We start from the raw sequence: 14,038 nt of genomic DNA, 5'->3' as shown, positions 1-14,038 counted from the left end.
GTTAATGTCCCAAAGAAGCAAACACAGCTGAAGGTGAAGCCTCCCTCCTATTGAAAGACCGGTTTTACTTTTATTAGTTTAACATTTGGATTCTTTGGTTTTAGGCCTACAGGGAAGTTTTCAAGAACCACAGGATTATCAGCAACAGTTTGCTGATGTCTCATAAAGAAAAAAGGCGGGGCTTGGCAGCCCAGAGTGGGGTTAAGAGCATGAAATCTAGAGTCAACACAAGGCCAGGCCCAGGCTCCACCCTGATCATCCGTGGAGCCCCAAACAACTCATTTCCACTTCTTTGGGCCTTACTTAACTCATCTGCAAACTGGGCATGATAAACCCAACCTCACAGGCTTGCAGTGAGGACTTGAATAAGATGCCCATAAAGAGCTTCACAGGGTAAGGTCATAGGCTATGCAATGCTAACATTGTCAGCAGTACTAGCATTTAGATTTAAACCAAGAAGTGGCACCTGGGTGTCTCAGTCGGGTAAGCATCCAGCTTCAGCTCAGGTCATGATCTCTTGGTTCATGAGTTCAAGCCCCGCATCAGGCTCTGGGCTAACAGTTCAGAGCCTGGAGTTTGCTTTGGATTCTGTGTCTCCCTCTCTCTCTGCACCACCCCCCATGCTCTGTCTCTCTCTCTCCCTCAAAAAATAAACATTAAAAAAAGAACATTAAAAAATAAATTTAAACCAAGAAGGCTTACCTAAGATTTTCACTTGGAAATGTTTTGGAACTAGTGAGAGGTGGTTCATTTCTCACCTCTGTGAATGTAGTAAATTGTAGTAAATGCTATGAACTGTTTTCATTAAAAGGGTTAATTTTTGGGGCGCCTGGGTGGCGCAGTCGGTTGAGCGTCCGACTTCAGCCAGGTCACGATCTCGCGCTCCGTGAGTTCGAGCCCCGCGTCGGGCTCTGGGCTGATGGCTCAGAGCCTGGAGCCTGTTTCCGATTCTGTGTCTCCCTCTCTCTCTGCCCCTCCCCTGTTCATGCTCTGTCTCTCTCTGTCCCAAAAATAAATAAACGTTGAAAAAAAAAATTTTTTAAAAAAAGGGTTAATTTTTTAGATAAGTATTTTCTTGATTTATTTACTTACATATATGCATATACACATATACATATACATATATCCACATACATATAAATGTATATACGCATGTATGTATATGTATAAATGTATATATACATATAAACTTTACACCCAGTGTGGGGCTTGAAATCACAACCCCAAGATCAAGAGCCATACGCTCTACTGACTGAAAGAGCCAATGTGCCCCTTTACTTCAATTAAACAAAAAAATCTCATTTGGGAGAGGGTCATAGATTTCAGGCACACTTGTGACCATGAGCCAGCTTTTTCTGGAGTTTGGGTCAGGCTGGGGGTAGAGGACAGAAAGTTGATTGATGAGGATGGCAGAGGGAGCAGGGGGTGTAGCGGTCACAGATGTCTGCTCTGTCCCACCATCTCACATAGCCAAGCCTGGCTTGTGAGGCTCTCTCTGCCCTGCCCTCCTCTCCTCCCCCACCTGTGAGCTCACCCTGCAAGACCCAGTTCAAACGACACCGCCTCTAGGAAGCACTCCCAATCCTCAACCCCAAGTAGTAAATTATCACAAATAATTATTAATGAATACTAATGGGATCATTGAAGATTTTGGTTTATCCGGATCTGCTCTCTCACCAGTCTAAGAAATCCCTAGAAGCAGGGATTGTGCCCGGTTCCCCAACGTGTCTCCTGCCTCAAACCTGCTCCTGATCTGTGTCCCCAAACCAATACATGGCACTCCCACCTACCCCCACACTGGGCTCTACCCCCACCTTACCCCACACAACCACCGCATAACCAAGGAAGAATTCGTTTGTCCTTCCATATCTTTCTCCAGCCCATGCCTCCTCCCCATGCTCATGGCCCTGTCCTCTGTCACCTGGAGCCTATAGAAGCTACTTCTATGTCTCTCCATCTGTAGTCTCACCTTCTCCAACAATCTGAACAATCCCTCTGAAACACAAATTTAACCATCTTCTTCCCCTGCCTACACCCCTTCTGGGGCTCCCCATCATCTTAGGACACGGTCCAGCTCCCCACCAAGTCACATAAGGTCCAGCAGGTCTGACCCCTGCTGATGGCTACAGCCTCATCAGTGCGCAGGGCCCCAGATCCTTCCACCGTAACAGCACCCGACCATGCTCCACTGCCTTGGCACTTGGATTCCTCTGCCCAGAATTCTCCCTCTCTACTCTCCCTATCCTGCCCTGAAAAATCCCTACTTTGCCCTCAGGTGACTCAGCCTGAGTTGACAAGGTTGAAACAGGTACTACTTCTGGGCCCCTACAGAGACCTGTGCCACCCAATCCTGCCCTGACCCCTCTGTCTGTCTCCCCCAACCTTGCCCTGACTCCTCTGTCTCCCCCATCCCCACCATGACTCCTCTGTCTGTGACTTCTCACCCCAGCCCTGTGTGTTCTGAGCTTCACTGACTTGTAGCTTCTCTGTCTCCCTTGTGGCATGACAGCTTCATGAGGGTGGGGCACAGTCTGTCTTGGTCACCTTAGTGTCCTCAGCATCCCTCAGCACAGGCGTCATGGAGTGGTGGGTTGACTGAGCACTGGTTGGATGACTGTCTGGAAATATTTTAATATGTTTTTAAAATGTTTATTCATTTTTGAGAGAGAGAGAGAGAGAGAGAGAACGAATGGGGGAGGAGCAGAGAGAGGGGGAGACACAGAATGGGAAGCAGGCTCCAGGCTCTGAGCTGTCAGCACAGAGTCCGACATGAGGCTGGAACCCACGAACGGCGAGAACATGAACTGAGACCAAGTCGGACACTTACCCGACTGAGCCACGCAAGCACCCCTGGATGACTGTCTTAAAAGTGTTGAATGGCTCAGGAGCCTGGGGGAGACTATGGGAGAGAATTTTCTGAGTGGATATTTGAGTTCATGCAATAGGAGTTGACCCACCTCAGAATGCTCTCAGGACACACGCGTCCGATGCAGGCTTTTTCTGCTGAGTGTAACCCTTGACAACTGAGCGAGGCAATACCCTGAAAAATAAGGGAATCAGCTGGTATTTAGAGAAGGGAGACAGAGCCGGGTCAACATTGTTTGAATGCAAACACAGACAGGCACAAGCAGATCTCAGACAAGTGCACACAGCGTGACCCACATGCCTACACACTGTGCCTGAATACACACACACGTGTCCATCCACATGCCCATACCCAGTCACCAGTAGTACGTGCACATACACCATTAGCACACAGTCAGACATGAGGGTGCACACACAGACATATGTGTAGACATCCCTTAACAGGCATACCCCAAAGCATGTACTCAGTTACCCATAGACAGACAAGGGCTGGTGTGCATTCAGGCACACTGGTCTGCACACACACCCAAAGTCAATGTCGTATTATCAGCCCCGGGGGGGGAGGCTCAGCTGTGCCAAGGAAGGAAGGGCAGGGAGGTTCCCACAAGGCTTTCTCTCCCTTCCTCTTTTCCCAAAGAAGAAGTAATCAGAACTTTAGACCAGAAAAGATCAAATCCAGAAGGGGATTTAGAGAACCCCTTACTCATGTCCTTCATCCTGTGGAGTAATAGGAACAGCTACCATTCATTGGCACTCACTGCCATGTACTTCACACTCATGAACCCATGACTCCTCTGAAAATAGGCTAAGAGGTGGGTCCTGTCATTGGCCCCATGAGACTCAGAGAGGTGAGGTGACCTGTTCAAGGTCCCACAACAAAGAAGGGACAAGGGATTCCAATCCAGAGCTTAATCATACTCTTAATTGTTAATATAGGCTTGGTTGGCTTTAGGGAAACTGATACCTGCCAAGCCTGTACTAATACCCCTCCCTTCATTAAAACCAAAAACATTCCCTGCCAAGGCACACACATATATACAATAAAACAAACCAACAAAAAAAGCACAACTCAACAAACAACATTCCTCTTTCTGCTTTGTTCTCTGCCCCTTGTTCCCTCCCCCATAGGACTCTGGCTCAGGGACCTAGAGCAACATACCAGTACTGAGAGTGCCAACCTCATGCACCTGCACTCCTCTAAGGTTAGGGCTGGCATCTGAGCAGGGGGTCCAGCTATCAGATGCTGCCTTGTGCCCATCGGGGCCCCTCTCAGGCCCACTGAAGACCAGTCCAGCAACCACATGGTGCTCATGTCAGAGTCTGCTGGGACCAACCCCAGAGCTGCACGATGCCACCCTGAAGCCACCCCGATGGCCACCTGGGCCTGCTCTCAGACCCTCCTGGCACCAGACGTGGCTCTGTTAACGATCTCCTGATATCAAGTTCAAGGCCAACCTGTTTTCAATCCTAGTGTCTAGGATTGAAAACAGAGCCTGCCACTGTATCTCTGTGTCCAACACTGATGCTAGTCTCCCCACCACCCATTGCTAAACTTGGTCTCCACTTGGCCTTCAGGGTGGGCAAGGCCAGTCAATGGAGAAAGGAATGGACAGGGTTCAAATTCCAGATCCCTACCTGCCACCTGTGTGACTTCCAGCAGGTAGGGAGGCTTGTTCTTCTGAACAGCAAAATGAGGATGCTATGACGGAACCCCACTGCCAGAAGGATTCCATGAGATCACAGTTTGCACGTTGCCTCTTCATAGTTAGTGGTCACCAAAGGGGAGCACCCTCTTGTTAAGGAAGAAGGTCACCGAGGAGAGGACAGCAGGACCACCATCTGTCCTCACACCCACTTTCAGCATCCAGGGCCCGGCTCTCTCCTGACTCAGGAGTTTTCCCAAAGCTCTCCTGCTGTCATTCCCTTTGCCTGCTGCCGACCACCCTGCCCAATCCCCAATCACCCCTAGGGTACCTCACACACTCTCCCATCCCCATCTTCTCTTCTCAAGTGCTCCCCTTCTACTGGCAGGGAATCCCAGCCCCAGAAAGGGGGAGTAAGCGTACAGTTCAGAGACACAGGAGCCCTTGCCCACCCTCTGTTGTCTGTCCTCAGTCTTCTCACTTACGAAATGGGAAACATCAGTATTGCTACTAGTACCAACAACCATGGAAATGATGAACCTAGCGAGCTCCCCTAGGGACTGGGTAGGACCGGTGTGGCTCTCTGTAAATTACACCCCTTGAGACAGTTGGGACTTTTTTGACAACATATTGGTGGATGTCATTACTTATTTCCAAGTCCTGCCCAGTCCCTCTGCCACTGAGACCATGAATTACTCTTCTTTCCTAAGGAAAGTTCTACTTGAATGTGGCTCTGGACTTCTACCCCTTTCCCAACCACAGACAAGCCATGACACTGATTCTGACCTTGCTCTGAGGTCCCAGTGAGGATTCTGGACACCAGAGGTGACACTGTGTCCAAAGCAAAAGCAGGTCAAAGCCTGGGGCAGGTGCTTGCTCTTGATCCCTCTGGATTCCTGTATACTTCTCCCAGAAACCTCCATCACAGCCAGGGGTCACTCCAAGACCCCCAAATTCACTCCCTGGAATTTCCCCTTGTGAGAAAGACTTTTCATCATACATCCCTCCTCAGCAAGAAACCCCAAATCTTCAGCCACACATTCTGTCTCACTGCAACACCCTTAAACCCAGATCTTGGATTCTTTTCTCCCAAGATGCCCTAACCCATAACTTTTGGGTCACTTCTCACTCTGACCTCAAATCCAAAGCTTCAGAATCTGAAACCAAATATTCCAAAATCCGGAGGTTCCTAATTTTTCTACTGCTTTACCCAAGTCTACAGCTCTGGGGTGGCCCCTCCTGAGGGGCAACAACATTCTGCCTTAGGGGCCCCTCCCTATTGATCTCCCTGGGGTCACTTCTTCCTGCCTTGCTGGCTTGTCCCAAGCTCAGTGGTGAGCCTGGGGCAGGAGGGGGTGGGGGAAGGCACTATAGCTGGTAAGTGAAATGGCACAATTAACAAACAGAACCAAAGTCCACCCTTCTCTCCTAGGTGGTATAAAGGCAAACCACCCCAGCCATCTGTCACTCCCACTGCCACCATGCTGGCCTCAGAGCTCCTTCTGGTGGCTTTGCTCACCTGCCTGACAATGATGGTCTTGATGTCTGCCTGGAGGCAGAGGAAGCTCTGGGGGAAGCTCCCTCCAGGACCCACCCCATTGCCCCTCATTGGGAACTACCTGCAGCTGAACACAAAGCAGCTGTCGGATTCCTTCACGAAGGTGCCATGAGGCAGGGGATGGTGGAAGGGGGTGGGGCTGGGCGCCTGCCTAATTGAGCTGGGGCATTGTGGCAGGGGGCGGGCAAGGTTGGATGGGAGTCTTAGGAAAGTGGAATTGTGCAGTTGGGGCAGCAGGGTCCTAGGCAGGGAAGAGCAGATCCTGGGATACCCGCCCCTTGAGTGCCAGAACCTGGGGGAAATGCATGCAGTGGGTGAGGTCTGGGCACAGGGCCAGTTCCCCGTGGGGCCGCTCCCTCTAAGCACTCTCACTTTGGTTAGATCAGCGAGCGCTATGGCCCCGTGTTCACGGTCCACCTGGGGCCGCGGCGCATTGTGGTGCTGTGTGGACACGAGGCCGTGAAGGAGGCGCTGGTGGACCAGGCTGAGGAATTCAGTGGGAGAGGCGGGCAGGCCACCTTCGACTGGCTCTTCAAAGGCTATGGTGAGGGGCTCGGGATGGGGGCATGTGGTCAGGAACACTCGATGGCCTCAGTTTCCCCACTGTCCTCTTGACTCACCCTCCCACCCAAGGCTGAGGCCGAGTTCTCCCCCTGCTCCCCTCTGTCCCTGTCCCTGCTTATTGTCCCTTCTCCCTGGTCTTCTCTAACTTGACCCTGAGTGCCTGCGTCTCTATTTCCCCTGCTTCTTGGCCCCATGTCCCTGTTCTCTCTCAGATATGCCTCTTCTTTCTGTGTGTCTTTGAGGAGCTCTTGGGATTTCTGACTCAGAACCGTGGTCAGTCCATCTCCACGTCCTTGTCTCTCTCCTGATTCTTTTCTTCCAACTCGGTTTCTATCTCTTTCAATATTTCTCTGACTCTTGAGTTGTATCTCCCTGTCTCCTCTGAACCCTTCCTTCCCCCACTCCTGCTCTCTGCTCACCTCCCTCCACCTCTGCCCCCACCCCTCCCAACCTCCCCCAACTGTATCCTCCCTCCCCAGGGGTGACGTTCAGCAATGGTGAGCGAGCCAAGCAGCTCCGGCGCTTCTCCATCACCACGCTGCGGGACTTTGGTGTGGGCAAGCGTGGCATCGAGGAGCGGATCCAGGAGGAGGCGGGCTTCCTCATCGAGGCTTTCCGGGGCACGCAAGGTGAGCCAGATGGGCGTGGGCAAGAAGGAGGAGAGTACCCACGAGGATGCAAGAACTTTCTGGTCCTGGAAGGGGACTGGCCTGGGGGAAGGCATCTAGGCTCCCGGCTCTGAGTTCTTGTGCTGAGAGCTTGGCTCATCATTCCGGTGCCCTCCTCCACTTCTCAGGCTGGTGTCAGACTGTCCAGTGGATGCTCCCCCAGATCCCTGTCTCTCCTCAACCCCATCCCATTCCCCAGGCACCTTCATCGATCCCACCTTCTTCCTGAGCCGGACAGTGTCCAATGTCATCAGCTCCATTGTCTTTGGGGACCGCTTTGACTATGAGGATAAAGAGTTCCTGTCACTGCTGCGTATGATGCTGGGAAGCTTCCAGTTCACAGCTACATCTATGGGTCAGGTAACCCATTCCAGTCTGTCTCTACAACACCCCTACTACAACCCTCCAATTTCTTTCCCACATGGAGACAGGTGCCCCAAATACCATCTTCTTCTGGTAGGGTACCTTCAAAATCAGTCCCCATCTTTGGACAACTAAACAGCTGCACCAGAACTCAGGACAGGTACCCAATACCCAGTTTCCAGAGACACCTGTATATCGACAGTAGCTCCTCAACAAAAGAGGAAGGAGAAGGAGAAGGAGGAGAAGGAGGAGGAGGAGAAGAAGAAGAAGAAAGAAAGAAGAAAGAGGAGGGCCAGGAAGAGGGGAAGGAGGAAAAGTAGGTGGGAGAGGAGGAGGAATAGAAAAAGAAAGAGGAGAAGAAAGAGGAGAAAGAAGAGGAGGAAGGGGATGGGGGAGCAGAAGAAGAAGGAGGGGAGAAGGAGAAGGAAAAAGCCAGAGCCTATAGATAAGAAACACACCCTCAAACCAGCCTCTTCCTCAGGCAGGTACTCCCATCCCTACTTACCTTAATATCTAACAGTTGCTCCCTATTAAAATATTCCATCTTTCCATGAATATCCTAACATCTGTACAAGAAGTCACCTCAGCCCACCTCTTGAATACCTGAAGACCAGGTGCTATAAATCTAGCCCAACAAAATCATTTCATATTTACACAAGCATCCTACACTGGCCCACTAGAATAGCTAGTAAGTGCCACCTCCCAAGCCCAGTTAAATATCTGAACATCAGGACAGGTTCCAACAATGATTCCCTAAATGTGTAAACACCTGGATAGACTGTTCCCCAAACCATGAAATAAGTGTCCCCCAACCCAGCTCACTCAAACACATACAGATGTGCCCCTATCAGCCCATGTGAATAACTGAAACACATGAACAGGTGTGTCCCCCACTTTAACACCTGCACACCAGCCCAAATTAACTGGAATACCTAGAAAAAAGCCCCCAATTCAAATCCCTTAAATATATGGACAATTACCTCAAAATTGTGAGACCACATGAATGCCTAAACACCTAGACATGTGTCTCCCAACAAAACCCAACCTGACTATCTGAACACCTACATGTGTTCGCTAATCCAGCCTCACTTGAACACCTGAAACCTGGATATGGGTCCCAATCCATCTCAACGATATGCTGGGAAAGGAGCCCTCACACTTAAGTCATGTAAAAACTTAGATATCTCCTCCCATCAGCTCCATGTAAATCTTAAACACCTGACAGGTGCCTGTAACCCAGTGCCTACCTTGCCCCAAGAAAGGTCCCACTCCCATCAAGACCTGCCTGCTGACAGCTGTCTTTCCCATCCCTTCTTCTCTCCCCAACCCCAGCTCTGTGAAATGTTCCCATCAGTCATGAAACACCTGCCAGGACCACAGCAACAGGCATTTAAGGATCTGAAAGGTCTGGAGGACTTCATAGCCAAGAAGGTGGAGCAGAACCAACGCACGCTAGATCCCAACTCCCCGCGGGACTTCATCGACTCCTTCCTCATCCGCATGCAGGAGGTACACCCCAACAGCCAGTGCAGAGAGCTGCAGAGCCAGGCAGAGGGAAACCAGGCTGGCATGGGGAGAGCAGAGGCTCGTTCAAACCATTCCCCTCATAACATCCTCACAATCCCAAGTATAATAACTATGGCTGCTCCCTCTACTGAGCCCCTGCCCATGGGCAGGACCTGTGTGTGCCAACCATAATAGCAAGCAATTCCGTACCATGCACTCACTGACTCTATTCCTCTCCTTCTCAATATTCCCACCATAAAAAAGTGTTCTTGAAGAGTAAAGGACAGATAGGCAGGTGGGTAAGGAGTGTGGGAAGGGCATTTTGGGCAGAGCCAGCAGCCTGAACAAAGAGCTAGTGGAACCAAGTCCCTCCTCCCACCTCTGGTCTGGATCTAAGAGAGAGGGGTCCAAAGAGAAAGACCCCAGAAGGGCCCTGAGAGCTCTGAGGGGAGTGGGCTTGGCCTGAAGCCCTCTCTCCCTATAGGAGCAGAACAACCCCAACACAGAGTTCTACTTGAAGAACCTGGTGCTGACCACACTGAACCTCTTCTTTGCGGGCACTGAGACAGTCAGCACGACCCTGCGGTATGGCTTCCTGCTGCTCATGAAGCACCCAGATGTGGAGGGTAAGGCTGCAGGGTGGGGGGCAACAAAGTGGCAGCCACAGGCCCTCAAACTTCCTCTGAGCCCACTGCAACATCCCCACCTTCCCCAGATCCCTGAAACCTCAGACATACCCTGTTAACCGGAGACTAGGTGATATTCTGCTGATGAGCACCAGCCAAGTTTCACTAGGTGTTTAAGTATTGAAAATATCTGAACGGATTGGTAAATAGCTTCCATGCTGGGTCAAATGTATATCCACTGCCTGCTCTCCAAACCATTCTCCAAACTCCTCCCTTATGCCTACTCATGATTCTGGCACGACCGGGTGACCAGGATGCGGCACCAACACTGCGTATGGCCAATGTCTGTTTTGAATGGTCTAAGTCCATGGCACACGTGGATGTACATATTTGGACTATCATCACTGCCCCAAGACCCCAGATAACTAAATACCTTCCCCCTCCTCCCACAGCCAAAATCCACGAGGAGATTGACCAGGTGATTGGCAAGAACCGGCAGCCCAAGTTTGAGGACAGGGCCAAGATGCCCTTCACAGAGGCGGTGATCCATGAGATCCAAAGATTTGGAGACATAATCCCCCTGAGCCTGGCCCGCAGAGTCACCAAGGACACCAAGTTTCGGGAGTTCTTCCTCCCCAAGGTATCTTCCTGTCCCACCTTGGGGAACCTCCAACCTGCTCCCTGTGACCCAGCAATCCATTCCCTTAGAAGCTTCCCAGCCCCTGTCCCATTGCTTCAATCAAACACTGCTCCAACCACCATGTCCCTTCAATCCCCTCAGAGATTCCTGAAGCCCGTGTCTCCCCCAGAGCTCTTTCCACAAGGAATATGAACCCCATACCCCCAAACTTCCTCTCTCAAGAGACATGAACTTCATGTCTAGACCTCCTCCCTCAAGGACACGGATCTCATGTCCCCCAAACATCCTGCCTAGAGAAACACAAACCTGATGTCTCTCAATCCCAGTCCCAGAGAGCATGAACCCCCATGTCCTCTCAACCTCCTGCCTTGAGAGACATGAACTGTGGGTCCCCCACACCTTCTGTCCTAAGAGACACAGAACCTGTGCTCCCCAAACTTCCCTTCTCAGGAGACATGAACCCCCATGTCTGCCAAGCTTCCTGGTTCAGAGACCTGAGTCTCATGTCCCCAGGGGACCCACACTCCCCCGCCTCCCATTTCTTATCACTCAGGGCACCCGCATTGTCCCATCAACCTCCATGTGCTTTCAGCACACCCTGCCCCCACTCCACCTTATCAAATGCCCCTCTCCTCCTCACCAGGGCACTGAAGTGTTCCCTATGCTGGGCTCTGTGCTGAGAGACCCCAAGTTCTTTTCCCACCCCCGAGACTTCCACCCCCAGCACTTCCTGGATGAGAAGGGCCAGTTTAAGAAGAGTGATGCTTTTGTGCCCTTCTCCATCGGTAAGAGACCCCGGTCTGCTTGCTGCTAAGCCACTGCTCCCACCAACCGGGCCTCCTTCATCCCACATCCCGTCTCTAAGTTGTAGCCTGGGGTCTGTGTCCAGCTTGAAAGTCCCTCTAAGATCTACTCTAGAGCCAACCAGCTGCAAACCCCATGACTACCAAGTACCTGTGTGCAGGCAACTGGAAAGGGATGATTGTATCCATTTCACAGATGGGGAAAATCAAAGTCCTTAGTGAGTCAGGTATTTGTCCAAAGTCATTTAGATTCTTGAGATTCCTTGGGAGGAGATGAGAGCCCGGCAGCCATATCTGAGTGTGTGCTTGGAAGGAAGGGGCACCTAAATTTCCCATTGCTACAGCTTGGGATAGCTCACCCCTATCCCATGTACAAGAGAAACTGATGCTCAGAGAGGGTTAGAGATGTCTCTGAAAGTTTCTCAGTCCCTGCTCTCTGGGAGAATGCAGTTGGGGGTGGGTAGTGGAGAAGGGAGCAGTGAGAGTAGGCCTCACCTCCAGTCCTCCCATTCTGTCTCTTCAGGAAAGCGGTACTGTTTCGGAGAAGGTCTGGCTAGAATGGAGCTCTTTCTCTTCCTCACCACCATCTTGCAGAACTTCTGCCTCAAGTCCCCTCAGCTGCCCCAAGATATTGACGTGTCCCCCAAACTTGTGGGCTTAGCCACTATCCCACGAAATTACACTATGAGCTTCCAGCCCCGCTGAGCAAGGGCCATGCGGGGTGGGGGAGGGGAAGGATGGGGGTGGAGCAAAGCAGTGGGCGGGGCAGGGGCGGGGCTATCAGGAGGGAGGTGACTTAGGGAAATCTGAGGGGGCAAGATGGATAGAAGACGAAAGGAATGGGCCCTCTCTGTTCCCCTTGGTAGAAATAACTCTTTCAGAAATGGGATGAAGGAAGGGAACATATTTATTGAGTAAATATTCTGCGTCGGCTCCATGCTAAAAGCCTTAGCACGTCCACCTCACCTAATGCCCACAGTCTATGCAACAGAGAACAGTGTTCATGCCCATTTTACAAGTGACAAATCTTAATTGATTCCCAAGGAATCTATAACAACGACAAAAACCTTCCCAGTAAATGAATTTTTCACTGTCACTAAACATACTAAAATCTTTTGTTATTGTTGTTCTTTTCTTTTTAAAAAAAATTTTTAATGTTTATTTATATTTGAGAGAGACAGAGCGCAAGCAGCAGAGGGGCATAGAGAGAGAGATAGAATCTGAAGCAGGCTCCAGGCTCTGAGCTGTCAGCAAAGAGCCAGACTTGGGGCTCGAACTCACAAACCACAAGATCATGACCTGAGTGGAGGTCGGATACTTAACCCACTGAGCCACCCAGGCGCCCCTGTTGTTGTTTTCCAGCAACGAATCCTAGCAATTAATCCTAGGAAACCAAAATTAAAAACACTATACCACTTACAGTCACTCAAAAAAATGAAATACTTACGTACAAATCTAACAACACATGCGCAGAACTTATATGCTGGAAGCTACAAACTACTGAAGAAAGAAATCAAATCACTTTTAAATAGAGAGACAATCTAAATCTCCATAGACAGATGAGTGGATAAAGAAAATATGGTAAATACATACAATGGAATATTACTCAGCCATTAAAGGGAAGGAGTCATCAGTAGCAGTCTTCAGAATGATTCCCAATGGCCCCCACTTTCTGGTATTTATGACCTTGTGTGGTTGTTCCTCCCTGTATTGTATCCAGGTTGATCTATAGAATAGTCAGAAGATCTGGGTTGTCACTTTTGAGATTAGAATAGTACAGGGGGATCATTAGTTTAAAAAAAATCAGTAGTCACTCAAAAGACGGGGGTATGGTATTTTACAACTCCTGCATGATGTTGAGAGAAATGGTGCTTTCTGCTAAATTTGCGACCAGCTTTCCCTGTGTCTATCACTCCAGCCTGACTAATGACCAGGCTGGATTTCTTATTGAGGCCAAGCTGATTTCATCTTCCCTGTTAGGTTTTCACTTTTTCAAATGAGACTGGGGTATGGGGATGGGTTTGGTATATCGGCATTGAAGCTGAATTTTGGTTTGGTCTCAGGTTGGGCTGTTACATGATGTGTTGGATTTGGTGATTGGATTTATAGAATTTAGATGGAGAATAAGTATTGGAGAATGGCCAAATTTGGCAGTATTTGGGATAAAATATGGAGCTGGAAGTTGGGAGAAAATCATGCATTCATTTTGACCAATAGAATTGGGATGGGATTGTTTACAGAAATTTATTTGTTTTAAATGTTTATTTTTGTGAGAAAGAGACAGAGAGACAGAGACAGAGCATGAGTGGGGGAGGGGCTGAGAGAGAGGGAGACAAAATCCAAAGCAGTCTCCAGGCTCTGAGCTGTCAGCACAGAGCCCTACGCGGGACTTGAACTCACGAACTATGAGATCATGACCTGAGCCAAATTTAGACACTTAACCAACTGAAGCACCCAGGCACCCCCAGAATTTTTTTTTTACTTTATTTATTTATTTTGAGGGAGAAAGAGAGAAGCAAGAAGGTGCAGAGAGAGAGAGGGAGAGAAAATACAAGCAGGCTCTGCACTGTAGTGCAGAGCCCAGGGCAGGGGTCTAACTGACGAACCGTGAGAGCATGACCTGAGCTGAAATCAAGAGTTGGCAGCTTAACTGAATGAGCCACCCAGGTCCCCCTGATTACAGAAATGTGTAAAGGGAGTTGAGTTGAGGTTTAGGTATATCGTCAGAACTGGCTCTGGCTAATCTGACCTGTCAGTTGAGACGAAAGTTGGTAATGAGGATGATGTTAAAATAAAGGTTGG

General features: G+C 49.9%; 1 protein-coding gene and 1 long non-coding RNA gene across 2 annotated transcripts in view; one reads left to right on the top strand and one right to left on the bottom strand.

Moving 5' to 3' along the window:
- LOC147573615 (uncharacterized) overlaps positions 1 to 10,050 on the bottom strand; it is a 56,558-nt gene extending 46,508 nt beyond the window's left edge. Inside the window, exons 1-2 of the long non-coding RNA XR_015244884.1 lie at positions 9,905 to 10,050; positions 2,958 to 3,040 (exon numbers count right to left, since the gene is read on the bottom strand). This is a non-coding gene — a long non-coding RNA (uncharacterized LOC147573615). The remainder of the gene's footprint in view (positions 1 to 2,957; positions 3,041 to 9,904) is intronic.
- LOC112851420 (cytochrome P450 2A13-like) lies at positions 5,972 to 12,352 on the top strand. The gene is made up of 9 exons (XM_086689839.1): positions 5,972 to 6,169; positions 6,448 to 6,610; positions 7,110 to 7,259; positions 7,498 to 7,658; positions 8,994 to 9,170; positions 9,652 to 9,793; positions 10,246 to 10,433; positions 11,077 to 11,218; positions 11,760 to 12,352. Exons 1-9 carry the CDS (start codon positions 5,990 to 5,992, stop codon positions 11,939 to 11,941), a joined length of 1,485 nt encoding a protein of 494 aa, XP_086545965.1. The 5' UTR covers positions 5,972 to 5,989; the 3' UTR covers positions 11,942 to 12,352.
- Positions 12,353 to 14,038: the final 1,686 nt, after the last annotated feature.

Source organism: Puma concolor, chromosome E2, assembly GCF_028749965.1.
Source record: "Puma concolor isolate L17-30 chromosome E2, mPumCon1.1.hap2, whole genome shotgun sequence".
Lineage (NCBI taxonomy): Eukaryota > Metazoa > Chordata > Mammalia > Carnivora > Felidae > Puma > Puma concolor.
The sequence above is the reverse complement of the archived record's forward strand: the minus strand, read 5'-3'. Positions and strand labels throughout refer to the sequence as shown.